At 44.0% G+C, this 16,876-nt stretch overlaps 1 protein-coding gene across 1 annotated transcript in view; it reads right to left on the minus strand.

Moving 5' to 3' along the window:
- ubr1 (ubiquitin protein ligase E3 component n-recognin 1) overlaps nucleotides 1-16,876 on the minus strand; it is a 180,683-nt gene that overhangs the window by 104,242 nt on the left and 59,565 nt on the right. The window contains exons 9-13 of the mRNA XM_052030365.1: nucleotides 12,034-12,141; nucleotides 8,784-8,872; nucleotides 7,947-8,045; nucleotides 7,105-7,259; nucleotides 3,125-3,224 (exon numbers count right to left, since the gene is read on the minus strand). Coding sequence (XP_051886325.1) covers nucleotides 3,125-3,224; nucleotides 7,105-7,259; nucleotides 7,947-8,045; nucleotides 8,784-8,872; nucleotides 12,034-12,141 — 551 coding nt within the window. The remainder of the gene's footprint in view (nucleotides 1-3,124; nucleotides 3,225-7,104; nucleotides 7,260-7,946; nucleotides 8,046-8,783; nucleotides 8,873-12,033; nucleotides 12,142-16,876) is intronic.

The raw sequence follows: 16,876 nt of genomic DNA on the forward strand, positions 1-16,876 counted from the left end.
GGGAATGCCATATTAGATCTAGTATTAGGTAATGAACCGGGTCAGGTGACAGATCTCTCGGTGGGTGAGCACCTGGGGGACAGTGACCACTGCTCCATAACCTTTAGCATTGTCATGGAAAAGGATAGGAGCAGAGAGGACAGGAAGATATTGTCTTGGCAAAATATGAAGCTATAAGGCTAGAACTTGCAAGAGTAAATTGGGATGACATTTTTGAAGGGAAATGTACTATGGGGATGTGGTCGTTGTTCAGGGATCTCTTGCACAATGTTAGGGATAAATTTGTCCTGGTGAGGCAGAGAAGGAATGGCAGGGTGAAGGAACCATGGGTGACAAGAGAGGTAGAACAACTAGTTAGGAAGAAGGCAGCATACATAAGGTTTAGGAAGCAAGGATCAGATAGGTTTCTTGAGGAATGTAGGGTAGCAAGGAAGGAACTTAAGAAGGAGCTGAGGAGAGCAAGAAGGGGACATGGAAAGGCCTTAGTGAGTAGGATTAAGGAAAGTCCCAAGGCTTTTTCACTTATGTGACGAGCAGAAGGATGACGAGAGTAAAGGTAGGACTGATTAGACACAAAGGTGGGAAGATGTGCCTGGAAGCTGTGGAAGTGGGTGAGGTCCTCAATGAATACTTCTCTTCAGTATTCACTAAGGAGAGGGGTCTTGATGATGCTGAGGACAGTGTTGGTAAGGTTAATGTTCTGGAGCATGTAGATATCAAGAGGGAGGATGTGTTGGAGCTGTTAGAAAATATTAGGACAGGTAAGTCCCCGGGGCCTGACAGAATATTCCCCAGGCTGCTCCGTAAAGTGAGGGAGGAGATTGCTGAACCGTTGGCTAGGATCTTTGCGTCCTCGTTGTCCACGGAAATGGTACCGGAAGATTGGAGGGATGCAAATGTTGTCCCCTTATTCAAAAAAGGAAGTAGGGATAGTCCAGGGAATTATAGATCAGTGAGCCTTACATCTGTGGTGGGCAAGCTGTTGGAAAGGATTCTTAGAGATAGGATCTATGGGCATTTAGAGAATCATGGTCTGATCAGGGACAGCCAGCATGGCTTTGTGAAGGGCAGATCATGTCTCACAAGCCTGATAGGGTTCTTTGAGGTGGTGACCAGGAAGATTGATGAGGGTAGTGCAGTAGATGTGGTCTACATGGATTTTAGTAAGGCATTTGACAAGGTTCCACATGGTAGGCTTCTTCAGAAGGTCAGAGAGCATGGGATCCAGGGAGGCTTGGCCGTGTGGATTCAGAATTGGCTTGCCTGTAGAAATCAGAGGGTTGTGGTGGAGGGAGTGCATTGGGATTGGAGGGCTGTGACTAGCCGTGTCCCACATGGATCGGTTCTGGGACCTCTACTTCTCGTGATTTTTATTAATGACTTGGATGAGGGGGTAGAAGGGTGGGTTGGCAAGTTTGCAGACGACACAAAGGGTGGTGGTGTCGTGGATAGCGTGGAGGACTGTCGAAGATTGCAGGGGGATATTGATATGATGCAGAGCTGGCTGAGAAGTGGCAGATGGAGTTCAATCCAGAGAAGTGTGAGGTGGTACACTTTGGAAGGGCAAACTCCAAGGCGAAGTACAAAGTTAATGACAGGATTCTGGGTAGTGTGGAGGAGCAGAGGGATCTGGGGGGTTCATATCCACAGATCACTGAAAGTTGCCTCACAGGTGGATAGGGTAGTTAAGAAAGCTTATGGAGTGTTAGCATTCATAAGTCATGGGATTGAGTTTAAGAGCCATGAGGTAACGATGCAGCTCTACAAAACTCTGGTTAGACCACACTTGGAATACTGTGTCCAGTTCATTACAGGAAGGATATGGAAGCGTTGGAAAGGGTGCAGAGGAGATTTACCAAGATGCTGCCTGGTTTAGAAAGTACGCATTATGAGGAGAAACTAAGGGAGCTAGGGCTTTACTCTTTGGAGAGAAGGAGGATGAGAGGAGACATGATAGAGGTGTACAAAATATTAAGAAGAATAGACAGACAGCCAGCGCCCCTTTCCCAGGGCATCAATGCTCAATACAAGAGGGCATGGCTTTAAAGTAATGGGTGGGAAGTTCAAGGGAGATATCAGAGGGAGGTTTTTTTACCCAGAGTGTGGTTGGGGCATGGAATGCACTGCCTGGGGTGGTGGTGGAGGCAGGTACATTGGTCAAATTCAAGAGATTGCTAGATAAGCATATGGAGGAATTTAAAATAGAGGGATATGTGGGAGGAAGGGGTTAGATAGTCTTCGGTGAGGTTTAAAGGTCGGCACAACGTTGTGGGCCGCAGGGCCTGTATTGTGCTGTACTGTTCTATGATTCTGTGATTACTAGTTAGACTCCTTGCATTAAAATAAATTCAATTTATCTTTGTATTCCCCTCATGTGCATTTACCCTCCTGCTCTGCCCACTGGACTAACACTTTCTCCGCAAAGTAACCATCTGAACATCTACTCCAAACCCCATTCCCCTGCCAGCTCAGTTTAAACCTTCCCCAATAAGCAAACCTCCCCAGAGGAAGTTGGTCCCATTCTGATTTAGGTGCAATCCATCCCATTCATACAGGTCCCAATGATGTAGGAACTTAAAGCCCATCCCCCTTCACCATCACACTTTTAATGCCTCTAAACTCCCATGAATGGAACAAATGAAGTTATTTTCCGTTGAGGAGGGAAATATCTCCCATGTCACAGAGCCAGAACATATACCTCATTATCTCCATCCTTGGCTATTTATTTGTTTACTAACAGCCTGAAGTAAAATTAGCGTGTTTACTTTTATTAAAATCAGGAATGCAGAAGAAGCCAGAATTGGAAGACCACAGAGATTTCAGAGGGTTGTAGGGTGGAAGGAGGCAGCAGAGATAAGGAAGGGCGAGGTCATAGAGAGATACGAAGACAAGAATAAACCACCTCAAAATAATAGGCTGCATTTCCAATCAACCAAGTACTTGGAGCTTTCATCAATGGTGCAGGAAGGAAATGCAATTAAATAGGAATGGGAAATATTTCACATTTAACTTCTGACCTTGATAACTAAGAGCACTCTTCAAATTAAGAACATTTCACAGACCCATTACCTTCCTAAAACGACCAACACTCATAACAGTGCATTTGATTTGTAGTGTTACATACCTGCATAGATTTTAAGAGCCTCAAAAAGATTTTAAAACCTTCTAGGAAATGTTCTCTCTGTCGGTCTGTCCAAAGAGGAGGCTTGCTGATTAAAACATATCTGCAAAAAAGAGAGAGACACTGGAGGAGAAATTACAGTACTTTTCTCTACAAAGAAGCATACCACATAAACATTCAAACTATTTGTCCCTGTCTTCCCAATGTATTTTATACAATTCCTTTCTTTTTCACCCTCGTGTTTATCTACTTTAATTTATTCACTTTTCTCTGGATGTTGCTGCTAAGATGAGTATTTATCACCACCCCTAATTGCCCAGGAGAGGGTGGTGAGCTACCTTCCTGAAATGCTGCAATCCTTCTGGTGAAAATAGTCCTAGGATTTAAACCCTGTTAAGGTGAAGGCACTACCTTACATTTCCAAGTCATTATAGCATATTTTCCTAGTAGCAGTGCTCCCCTATGCCTGCTGCCCTTGTCCCTTTTGGTGATATTGGTCACAGGTTACACGCTTGGGAGGTGTTGTTAGAGAAGCTCCAGCACATTTTGCAGATGGTACACACTGCAGCCCATGTGCTGGAGAAGCTCCAGCACATTTTGCAGATGGTACACACTGCAGCCCATGTGCTGGTGGAGAGAATGAGTGTTTAGAGTGGTGGGCAGGTACCAATCAAATAGCGTTGAGTTTTTTGAATGCTGTTGGAGCTGCACTCATCCAGGCAAGTGCAAAGTATTCTGTTACACTCCTGACGTGTTTTGGGAATCGTGAAAAAACATTATGATGTCAGTTGATGAGTCACTCAATGCAGACTACCCAATCTCTGGCTTGTTCTTGTAGCCACAGTGTTTATGTGGCTGGTCTAGTTGAGTTTGTGGTCAATGGTGATGTTGGGGGACTCTGTGATGGCAATGCCATTTTATGTCGAGGTTAGGCAATTCGGGTCTCTCCTGTTCAGACGATCATTGCCTGGCTACGAATATTACTTCCCTGCCCACGCCTGAAGCGTTATGTAGGTCTTGCTGCACACAGGCATGCATTTATTGAGTGGCTGTGAATAGAATTGAACATTGTGCAATGATCAGCAGACATCCCCACTTCTCAGCTTTTAGTGGGTGGAAAGTCATTGACATAGCTGAAGCCTAGGCCATTGCCATGGGCAACTCCTGCCATGATGTCCTGAGGCTGGAATAACCGATCAACTATCACAATCATTTTCCTTTGTGTAAGGTATGAACACCAATCATTGGAGTGTATTCTCCTTGGTGCCCATTGACTTCCATTTCACTAGGGTTTCTTGATGCCACATGGTCAAATGCTGCTTTGATGTCAAGGATTGTTACCCTTCTCACCTCTAGAATTCAGCCCTTTAGTCCATGTTTGGACCAAGGCTATGATCTAGCACCCTCTTAAAATATGCTATGTTGGTCATCTCAATAATAAGAGGCAGCAAGTCCCATGTTCTAGCCATTAAAGGAATCAAGGGATAGGGGGTCAGGGCAGTAAAGTGCTGGAGATTTTAAAAAATTGCTATCATCTTATTCACTGGCAAGCAGGTTTATGAGGCTGAATGGCCTGCTCCTGCTTCCATTACTTCATCCTTATTCCTTCAGTAGAAGTTCTTCTGAACTCCTCATTGTATTTATTCTCTTTCCCAGACAACGTGTAGGGATTATTGCAGTACATCATGCATGCAAAAGAGTAACTTGGGAATGGAAACCATAATATCTCAGTAACATGCCTGGCAAGTGTAGGAGAACTCTCTTGATACTATTTGTAAGAAATCATGACCAAGCAGTAGAAAAGGACCAGGCAATGCTGAGAAAGTTAACAATGTATTCCTCTAAGTGGGACAAATTCACATCCCAGTATGCTATAATGTAAGTAACTGCATGGATGTGAAAACCACCTGGACTCTCTTCAGCTAAATGGTTGGACCCAACAAAGCCAAGCTGACTTTCAACCTCTGTTTTTAAATGAATAATTGAACTGGGCATTGTTGGCAAATTGTCCTTGCACCTTGAAAATTCCTTTTGAACTCAGATGGGGTAGATGGAAAATCCCCACAGTTAAGTGCAGGTGCTGAAAGTCTCGGCTGTCTGAACTCATCAATGGCATTCACACACCAACACAATCATCTATGCCCAAGATTGGGTTTTGCCAGAACCAATTGGCTCCAGACCTTATCACAGCCTTGGTCAGGTGAGGTGAGGTGAGAGCACCAAGGGGCCACTTGACCAAGTGTGGAATCAAGGAGCCATCCAGGACAAAGTAGCCCACTTCATTGACATACCATCTACCAGCTTAAATATTAATTCCCAAACCCATGACCTCTACCATCAATGACCAGGGCAGCAAGTGCATGGTCTCTTAAGTCACATACCATGCTGACTTGGAAATAATCACTGGTCCTTTGTTGTTGCTGGGTCTAAACCCTGGAACTTCCTCCCCAACACCCCTGTTAAAGTATCTTCACCACAAGGAGGCCCATCCTCAAGGACAATTAGGAAAGGGCAATAAAAACAACACTTCTCAGTGACATCAAGATCCTGAGTCCAGCAACTGCTGGACTTGGCCATTAGTTAAAACTGCAATTCACCACAAAGAAGAGTTTCATTCTGAAACTTGACTCCTGTGCGAATGGAATAAGTATATATTGATTAACGATAAGGCAGACTGGCCAAATTAAAAAGGAGAGGTCATCTCAATGGTAGGACTGCAAAATGTGAACTAGTTCAGACTGTCCCCCTTCCCCCCCCCACCTCCCCAACCATCTCCCAGCTAGTAATTCCTACATGTCACATTTAACCATTTCTGATACATAGTCACCAAATCAGAAAAGCATTTCAAACAAAGTCAGTTTTGAAAAACAAGGAACAATGAGAAAACAGAAAGCAAAAATAACACTAAGATTCCACTGGTGAGTCAGAGTGAATGCATTGCATAATGTGGCAAAGGTCCAAATCACTACAAAAAAAGTTCCTCCTGAATTAATCATTTTAAAAAAGTGACTCTTTCCTCAAAAGAAACATTTCATATGAAACTACTTCACAACTTGAAACAATTTTGTAATTAACAAAATTTTGTCATCATTTTTTTTTTGGTGTTTCTAACACTTCCAGGCAACGGCAGTATGTGTTCCCAAAGCTGTCCCCACCGAGGTACAGTTGGGACTTAGCACAGACTATTTCTCACTGGAGCAATAGAGGAACTAAAAACAACCTTCTAGAGGAACTCAGCAAATCAGACAGCATCTGTGGAAGGAAACGAACAATTAATGTTTCAGATCGAGGCGCTTCATCTGGGATACAAGTTTGAGGTGGAGGAGAAAAATAAACCAAGCAACACCACAGGTAGAGGCACGTGGAGGCAGTGGAAGGGATATGGTCTGCAAGGCTTCCTGGAAATGGCCATTCAGTTGAAGCACCACAGACAAATCAGTGGAGTCACAGAAAAGATCAGCACGTGCATCTGTATTTCTGCAGCACTTTTCCTTGTGTATAAACATCCCAAGGTTTTTGTAAGCAATTAAGCACTTTTTGAAGTGCAATCATTGTTGTCATGTAGCAAATCTATCTGTCAATTTGTACCAGGTCACCTGTTTGACGTTAAGGAATAAAAGTGGGCTGATTCAAGAAGAGTCCATGGATCAATGTTTGAAATTCTTATTAATACACATTTTTATTTCTTTGCTTATTTCAGCTGTGTTTGAAAGTTAAAATTGCAGGTTGACCACGTGCCATTAGAACTATCAGAGCATTACCTTTCCCTACACAGATGCCGGCTGACCTGCTGAGTGCCTGCACGCAGGATTAATTTATTTGCTTCATGTTCTGTTTGATTTTATTACTCAACTTTATGCAATACAGGTCCTTCAAAATAAAACTCAGGAAGTCAAACAATTCAGTTAAACTGAGAAGTGTTGTTCAGCAACTGTGCCATCGTACCAGAACTACGAATAGCGAGGGTCTGAAGATGCACTTACTTAAGGTCGTACAACACCATTTGTTTCCTCAGCAATTTATCTTGGGAGTAACTCTGAAAATGAAGCTTGCCATTATCCATGTGCTCAGAAAACAGCTCGATTATGGTCTCAATTATGATCCTTAGTGCACCGTGTTCTTCAATCAGATGGCGAGCCTAACAAAAATTAAAAATTCACTGTGATAGTCATTCAAGAAATGGTGATTAAAGGGAAATTAAACTAGACCCTTTCCATTTTTGCTATTTTTTCCCCAATGAGGCTTATGAACAGATAAGCTGGTGAAAAAAAAGGGGCAAGAAACAAAGAGTGCAGCATCTGCAGTCTCTTGCATCTCTAAGAAACAAAAAGGAGTTCTTCTCAAAGATGAAAGACACAACGACGCTGGAGGAACTCAGCAGGCCAGGCAGCATCTGTGGAGAAAAGCAGGCGGTCAACATTTCGGGTCAGGACCCTTCTTCAGGACTGTAGATATGGAAGAAAACTTCTTCAAAGTGGGCATCCTTGAAGAGACTTCCCAGTGGAGCAGTAATTCTAGAGAAACAAAGGACTGCAGATGCTGGAATCTAGATGAAAAACACGTCCTCCAGCATCATTGTGTTTTTCATCTAGATTCCAGCACCTGCAGTCCTTTGTTTCTCTTCTTAAAGATGGCGTCATATCATTGATTAATAGGAGTGCAATCGGCAGCTTGGGTGTCAAAGATTGCTCTTCACTACAAATGTAATTTATCCAATGTTATTTAAGTCAATCATTTGGTCCTCAGGTGATCTTTGGAGATAGTAGATTCTAACCTGCAGCACCTCAGGTCCTCAGAAGATAGATGCTGTACTTGTCTTACTTACCAGTGTTGGAACAGTGAATATTTGCACAGACTGTGCAGTCACAGATATGTTTCGATCATGGTCATCCTCCACAAACTCAAGCTGCAATTGCTTGTAATGCTGTTGGGAACAAACAGATGACCCTTAAACCACATTCCACAAAGAGAAAAACTTACTCATCCAGCCACTGAGATTAAAAATTTATAGAATTTACTGTACAGAAACAGGGCACTTGGCTCAACATATCCATACTGATGTTTACACTCCATACAAGATTGCATTCACGACTTACTTCATCTAACCTACAGAAACAAGGAATAGGCTATTCAGCTCCTTGAAAGTATTCAGCTAGCTCATGGCTGATCTTTAGTTTTTGTGCATTTGGTCCATGCTGTAATCAAGTTTACAGAGCAAGGGAATAGGACTGGTCGACAAGGGACTGGGGACGAATTCACCTCCTCTCACTTGTTAGGTCCAATTCGACCTCTGGTTCTGGACTTCCCCTCAAGCAACAATATCATACCATCATCTACACTATCAAAAACCACCATGCTTATAAAGAATTTCAAAACTAGCACCTTGCACCAAGGAATTCCCCAAATTATTTGACTAAACCAGGGAGTGTTTTGCTATTACAACTAAATGTTATATTTTGCTCCTTTCCATTGAACATTTATTTTTCCGTTCTCTATCCTGAACACATGAAAATAACTTTCCAACTGAGAGCAAACATGACAGGAGACCCACTTCCAAATCTCATCTACTGTGAAGTATAGCAGGAATGACCGACAAACGCGATGGGCCATATGGCCTCTTGTGATGTAAACTTTCTATAATTCGATCAATGATAAGACTTACAGTGATAAATTCGACAGCAAAGAGCCGCTTGTATTCAGTTTCCATCAGCAAACTGCACACTATTAATTCATGGAAGATTTTACGAGCTCCTGCATTTAAAAAATTGCACATTCACTCTGACTGAACACTATTTATGCATTTGCATGTCACATTTTTATTCTTCTGCATTTGCAAATGTCACATTTTTATTCTCATTGCTTTTAACAAATTACAGCTCAACGGAATAAATCCACATCTGCAGTCATGGGAAGAGAGCTCACTCTCTAATTGTCAACTGCATCGAAACACACAGACTTCTTCCATTCAGGGGGCTTCAATCAAAATACAAAGATGAATTTTAGAAAGCACTTATTTGTACTACAGCACTAACTTCTTTATAGATCACACCTTCCTTCGACTCACCTACTGGTAGGTCTTACCTGAAGGAGTTTCCTTCTCATACTCCGGTACCTATAATATACTGGATTAAAGCACTCTTGTCCTCCAGTTCAAATGCCCACCTGTAATTTAAAAAATCTATCCACTTGGGTCTGGCTAGGTCACCTCTTGTTAGATATGTTGCAAACTGCCGTCTCCCTCTCCATTTTTAGCTGTGTATTTTTCCTCCCTCCCCTTCTTAAAACTTACCAAGCTTTTAATCACCTTCCAATATTGAGGAAATGGCATAGCTAGAGTTGTAAGTTATATAGGTTTGTGTTCATGCAAACACATGGGAGAACCATTGCATCATCAACAGAAGTGAGACAGCATTCAACAGATCGGTCAATGGGTTCACCAACAATTCTACTAAGAATGTTGGATGTTTCCACTAAATATGGTCAAGATTTTAAGATGAAAGAAATCATGAAATGGATCATTTTCAAAAGACACTGTTCCAATTGCTCACTTCAACAATTTGCTGTCAATCAAATGAGTATCATGCACTGAAATCGGAAAACTGCAGATGCTGTAAATCCAAAACAAAAATAGGTAATCTTGGAAACACTTAGTAGGTCAGGCAGTAAACTGGTAAACCATTGTCACGTGCCATCCATACAGATCATTTCATTACAACAGTGCATTGAGATAGTACAAGGGAAAGCAATATCAAAATGTAGAATAAAGTGTTACAGTTACAGAGAAAGTGCAGTGCAGGCAGACATTAACGTGCAAGACCATAACGAGATAGACCGAGAAGTCCATTTTATCATACTAGGGGACCATTCAATAATCTTATAATAGCGGGATAGAAGCTGTCCTTGAACCTAATGGTATGTGCTTTTAGGCTTTTGTATCTTCTGTCCAATGGGAGAAAAGAGGATGTCAGGGGTGGGTGGGGTTTTTAATTATGTTGGCTGATTTAACCAAGGAAGTGAGAAGTGTAGACAGAGTCCATGGAGGGGAGGCTGGTTTCTGTGATGTGCTGAGCTGTGTCCACAACTCTCTGCAGTTTCTTGAGGTCTCAGGCAGTGCAGCTGCCATACCAAGGCATGGTGCATCTGAATAGGATTCTTTCTTTGGTGCATCTATAAAAATTGGTGAGGGTCAAAGGGGACACGCCAAATTTCTTTAGCCTCCGTGGAGGGAGAAACAGCTAATGTTTTAGGTCAAGGACCCTTTATCAGAACTTGGAAAGAAAAAAGTTTTAAGCTTCAGAGCGAGTTGCAGTGTGATGGACAGGAAACATCTGTTAGGATGAGATCAGGGTTACCGACGTGATAAGCTGTTCATGAAGCCATTTGGTTGATAGGTTAATGAGGAAGGTTAGAGAGAGAACAGAAACAAAGAGTTGTGAAATCTATGAAACAGTGGGGAAGTGTCCAGCAGATCGGGTAATATTACTGGAGAGATAAAGACAGAGCCAATATTACAGATGGATAATCTATAGCAGAAACGGCTAGTTCTGACACAAATAGAGAAAGTGAGGGAGTCAAAAATCATTGAATTCAGTAGAGTCCTCAGGCAAAATGAGAATTAAGCACTGGCAGGCACTATTGTTTAAGCTTAAGGAAAATGAGAAAGAACTATCCTGCAAAGCTGGAGCCCTTCTGGCCCACAATGCCTCAGCAGGCTCTGGGAATTATCCAATTAACCCCACTCCCTGGTCCTCCCTGACAGCCCTAGACATTTTCCTTTATTCCATGTATATCCTATACCCGTTTGAAAGTTACTCAACTGAGTTATTTTGAGTTCCTTAAATTTAAGAAGCCAGGTTTCAGTAGGATGCTGTCAGGTTGCTAAAGAAACCCTATCTGTGATGTGGAAAAAGAACCATGATGATTTAGAATGCAAGAAACTGGAGCGACAGCTGGCCAATCAGCCTCTGAAACTTGCTCCGCCATTCAGTGTCATGGCTGACCCACTCACCACTTTTCCAGACTCTCTGCACACCCCTTAACTCCCTTGTGATTCCAATACTTTTCGACCTCTGCCTTGATTATATTCAATGATTCCACCTACACAGGTCTCTAATGTAAAGAATTCCAAAGCTTCACAATTCATGCCCACCTCCATCTGAAATGGGCGACTCCTTACTCTGAAAGTATGCCCCCTAGATTTAAATACACCAACTAAGGGAACCATCCTCACAGCATCCACCCTGTCAACCTCCCAAAGAAGATTATATTTCAATAAGATTAGCTTTCATCCTTCTAAACTCCAAAGAATAAAGGTTTACATGATAAATCTTTCTTCATACCTCAACCCCTTCATCTCAGGAATCAACCTAGTGCACCTTCTCTACACTTCCTCCAATGCAAGCACATCTTTTGTACTGCAGATATGGTCTCAATAACGCCCTCTAAAGTGGCATCAATACTTCCCTACTTTTAAACTCTATACCCTTGGTATAAAAGGCCATATAACAAATACCTGACGACAAAATATCATAAATGAAATACAGAAAGGTATTTTCAAAAAGAATTAGAAAATGGCAAGTTATCTACTGAACTATCTTCTACAATAGTAATATTGGGCCTTTAAGTGAGAACTCAATCACAGTAATACTCAGAGTTAGATGGAGAAAGGTTAAGACTGGGACACACTGTCAGAATACCATCCTGCATTAAAATGACACTACTCAGTTTCAGATTATTAAGCCTCAAAGCAAACAAAAAATATCAAATCCAGTCTTTCAAATGAGAAAGAAAAATTATTTAAGAATGTAGGAAACTGTAAGGTATAAAAGTATTTGTGGGTCTCCTGTAGCTAGTCAATTGGAAATGGATGTTTATGATTCAATTAGAAAATACAAAAATATTAATTTACTCACCTTTCCATAATTTGGTGTCAGCTAACATCAATTTGCTGACCAGGCAAGGTTGATCCAAGTCTGGTGGTCGGTTAAGTACAACCTCACAGAAAATTTGACGTAATCCAGCTATACAAAAGAAGAACAAACAGTTTGCATCCATTCAAACAAGCTCCCAAAAGATTTTCCCATCTACAAACTATGGAATGATGGAATACATTCCACTTGCCGAGATGAATGCTGTTGCAACAACAGCTTGGCCCGTGGAATATAAAGATAGCAGGAAAGTGCTCAAGCTAGTAATCATGGCGGCCAAAAGAGGCCATGAGATGCCCTTGGTGAACATGGTCAAGGATAATTCCAAGGCATTTTATACTTGTATTAAGAAAAAGAGGATAACTAAGAAGAGGGTAGGTCCACTCAAGGATAAAGGAGGGAATTTGTGCTTAGAGTCAGAGCAAGTGGCTAAGTACTTTGTCTCGGTATTTACCGAGGAGAAGGAATTGGAGGATAGTGAAAACAGAGTGGGGCATGCTAAAGTGCTGGGACATTCTGAGATCGAGGAGGAGGTAGTGCTGGGTCTCCTGAAAAGCATTAAGGTGGATACGTCCCCAGGGCCTGATGGAATAAATCCCAGGATATTGAAAGAAGCAAGTGATGCAATTTGATGCAATTGTTGGGGCTTTGATAAGGATCTTTGTGTCCTCATTAGCGACAGGTGAGGTCCTGGAGGACTGGAGAGTAGCAAATGTGCCTTTGTTCAAGAAAGGTAATAGGAATAATCCAGTAATTATGGGCAGTGAGCCTCACGTCAGTGGTAGGGAAGCTATTGAAGACGGCACTGAGCAATAGGATTTATACGCATTTGGAAAGGCATGGCCTGTTTAGAAACAGTCAGCATAGCTTTGTGTGGGGCAGGTCATGTCTTACAATCTTGATTTGAGTTTTTTGAGGAGATGATAAAGGTGCTTGATAAGGGTAAGGCAGTGGTTGTTATCTACATGGACTTTAGTAAGGCATTTGACAAGGTCCCTCATGGTAGGTTGATTCAGAAGATAAAGATGCATGGGGGCCAGGGTGATTTTCCAAGTTTGGATTCGGAACAGGTTTGCCCATAGAAGACAGGGCTGTTATTCTAGCTGGAGGTCCATGACCAGTGGTGCTCCACAAGGATCGGTGCTGGGACTTCTGTTGTTTGTGACGTATATCAATGATTTGGATGAAACTGTAGATGGGTGGATTAGCAAGTTTGTGGATGACAAGTTGTGGACAGTGTAAAGGACTATCAAAGAATACAGTGGGATATAGATCAGTTACAGATATGGGCAGAGAAGTGGCAGATGGAGTTTAATCTGGGCAAGTGTGAGGTGTTGCACTTTGGAAGGTCAAATGAAAGGAAAACTTATATAGTTAATGGTAGTCCCCTTAATAGCATTAAAGTACAGAGGGATCTTGGGGTCCAGGTTCATAGTTCACTGAAAGTGGCTACGCAAGTGGATAAGGTGGTAAAGAAGGTGTATGGAATGCTTGCCTTCATTGGTAGGGGTGTTGAGCATAAGAGTAAGGAAGTCATGCTGCAGTTATAGAAAACTTTAGTCAGACCACACTTGGAGTATTGTGTGCAGTTCTGGTCACCCCATTATAGGAAGGATGCAGAGACTGTGGAAAGGGTGCAGAAGAGGTTTACCAGGATGCTGCCCGGATTAGAGGGTATGAACTACAAGGAAAGATTGGACAAACTTGGGTTGTTCTCCTTAGAGTGTCAGAGGCTGAGAGGCATAGACTGGGGAAAAGATTCTGCCTACTCTAACACCAGAGAACATGCATTTAAAGTCAAAGAGGGGAAGTATAAAGGCGATGTGAGAGACAATTTTGTTTTTAAACACACAGAATGGTAGGTGCCTGGGATAGGTTATCAGGGGTGGTAATAGTGGAAGCAGGACATTGGTGGAGGTTAAGAGGCTTTGAGATAGACATATGAATATGAAGGGAATAGGGGGATATGGATGATACACAGGAGGAGGACATATAGTATAAATTGGTGTCAAGATCAGCACATCGTGGGCTGAATGGCCTGTCCAGTGCTGTACTGTTCTGTGTCCTTTGGTTTGATCCCATAAAGCATATCGCTTGATTGACACATCATTAAACATTCACTACTGATGCACCCTTGCTGCTGTACATACCATCTACAAAATCCATTTCAACAATTTACCATGACTCCTTCTGCAGCATTTAAAAGAACAAGAGTAGCTACTCTGAAATACAAAGACTCCATAGTTTCTTCATCATTGCTGGGTGGAAATACTGGAACTTCTTATCCTACATTATTATGGGGATATGGTAATTCATCATGAGAACTCAGCAGTTAAGGCAGCAGCTCATCGTCAACTTCCAAACCACTATTAGGCGTGGGCAATAAATACTGGCCTTGTTAGTGACACCCACGTCCTATGAACAGGTTATAAAGATCTTTAAGTGATGCAAATTTATTATAACAATGATTATGGCTCTCAAGCTTATTAAATTTTTGCACATGATCCCATTTACCCCTGAATGTTGGGGAAAGCTGCTATTTGCATTCAGTCAACAGCTCATCCAGTTAATAAGGATTGGAGAGATACTCAGTTGGCCCACATATCCATGCAGTTGACATAAACTCCAGGAAATTAACCTGTAAATTACGAATTGGTGTTGCTTCAAAACAAATAGAGATCTTGATTCTCCAACTTGATCAAGTTAATTAAAAAAAGAAAGATTTAACAGATGGGTCTAATGCAGAAAATATTATATACTTCTGTAGCGGCTAGCTACACACCACAAAATTAAGACACACAGTCTCTGGTTTCAAAATCAGAGGTCGAATGCCAACCCGAGGCGCAGTGCGCCTTTAATAGCCGAAAACTTCCCGCACTACAGTTCCCACGCTGACATCACGCGCAGGTCACCTGACCCTCCCGCGCGCAGGCTTTCCCAGCCCAACGCTGGGGAAGGAGGGGGGCCCCGCGCCATCTTGGATCGGGGCCTCCGATGACGTCACGATGTCAGGAGCCGGTTCGATGCTGGTGCGGTGAGTCGCTACATAACCACCCCCACCAGAACCGGCAATACCCTTGTGAAAACCAGAATTAATTAAACTATGACTTGGGTGGCCTGCCCCTACACCGCGCTCGCTGTACCACCATGGGTTGGTCCAAGTCTAGATGAGACAGCTTCAGCCGGTCAACCGTAAACACCTCCTCGTGCCCCCCCAATGTCCAGCACGAACGTAGATCCATTGTTCCTGAATGGCCCTTCATACAGCCGTTGCAGTGGTGATCAGTGCACGCCCCTCCTGACAAAGACAAACTTACAGTCTTGGAGGGAAGGCGGCATACGGGTCGTGACCTGTCCGTGTCGCGAGGTGGGAATCGGGGCCAGGCTTCCAAGCCGCTCGCGCAGCCGGTCAAGCGCCGCGGCAGGTCCTTCCTCTGGCCCCCGGGGGGGCTGGTAGAAACTCGCCTGGGACGACTAAGGGCGTTCTGTAGACCATCTCCACAGACGAGGCATGCAGGTCCTCTTTTGGCGTAGTGTGTACCCCCAGCAGGACCCAGGGGAGTTCGTCTACCAAGTTGGGCCCCTTAAGGCGGGCCATAAGTGCCGACTTCAGGTGGCGATGGAACCTCTCCACCAGCCCATTGTACTGTGGGTGATAGGCAGTGGTGAGGTGGATCCGGGAACCCCACATGTCGGCGACGGCAGACCACAGGCCGGAGGTGAATTGAGCTCCCCTGTCTGAAGTGATATGTGCCGGGACACCGAAATGGGCGACCCAAGTTGACAAAAGGGCCCGTGTGCAGGACTGGGCGGAGGTATCTGTGAGGGGAATGGCTTCAGGCCAGCGGGTAAAATGGTTGACAATTGTGAGGAGGTACTGCGCTCCTCGGGAGACTGGAAGGGGGCTGACCAGGTCGACATGGATACGGTCGAACCTCCGGCGGGTAGGCTGAAAATCCTGCAAGGGGGCCTTGACGTGCTGCTGTACTTTTGAGGTCTGGCAGCGAGTGCAGGACCAGGCCCATTCGGAAAACTGTTTACACAGGCCATGCCAGACGAACTTGTGCAAGGCCGTGGATGGCATCAAACACTTGCCTGCGCCAGACAGCTGGGACGATGGGGCGGGGTCTACCTGTGGAGATATCGCAGAGCAGGGTGCGCTCACTGGGGCCTACCAGAAGGTCTTGCAGTTGCAGGCCCGAGACTGCGATGTGATAGCTGGGCATCTCCATGTCCGTTCACTGTGCCTCCACTAAGGCGCCAAAATCCAGCCCCTGGGACAAAACCTGGATGGTCGGCCGTGACAGTGCATCCGCGACCACGTTCTCTTTCCCTGACAGATGGCGGACGTCAGTGGTGAACTCTGAGATGTACGACAAGTGCCACTGTTGCCATGCTGACCAGGGATCTGAGACCTTGTTGAAGACGAAGGTCAACAGCTTGTGGTCGGTGAAAGCTGTAAACGGCCTGCCCTCCAAGAAGTAACGGAAGTGTCTGATGGCCAGGTACAACGCTAACAGCTCGCGGTCGAAGGCGCTATACTTGAGCTCTGGTGGTCGAAGGTGCCTGCTGAAGAACACCAGCCTGCTGAAGAACACCAGCGGTTGCCAATGCCCTTCGATAAGCTGTTCTAGCACGCCTCCGACCACTGTGCTGGAGGTGTCGACTGTGATGGCAGTCGGGACGTCCATGCGCGGATGCACCAACATGACCGTGTCCGCCAAGGCCTGCTTGGTTTCGACGAACGCGGTGTGAGCCTCTTCTGACCAAACAATGTCCTTGCTTCCGCCTGACAGGAGAGCAAACAACGGGCGCATGATGCAGGCCG

Source organism: Pristis pectinata, chromosome 1 (genome assembly GCF_009764475.1).
Source record: "Pristis pectinata isolate sPriPec2 chromosome 1, sPriPec2.1.pri, whole genome shotgun sequence".
NCBI lineage: Eukaryota > Metazoa > Chordata > Chondrichthyes > Rhinopristiformes > Pristidae > Pristis > Pristis pectinata.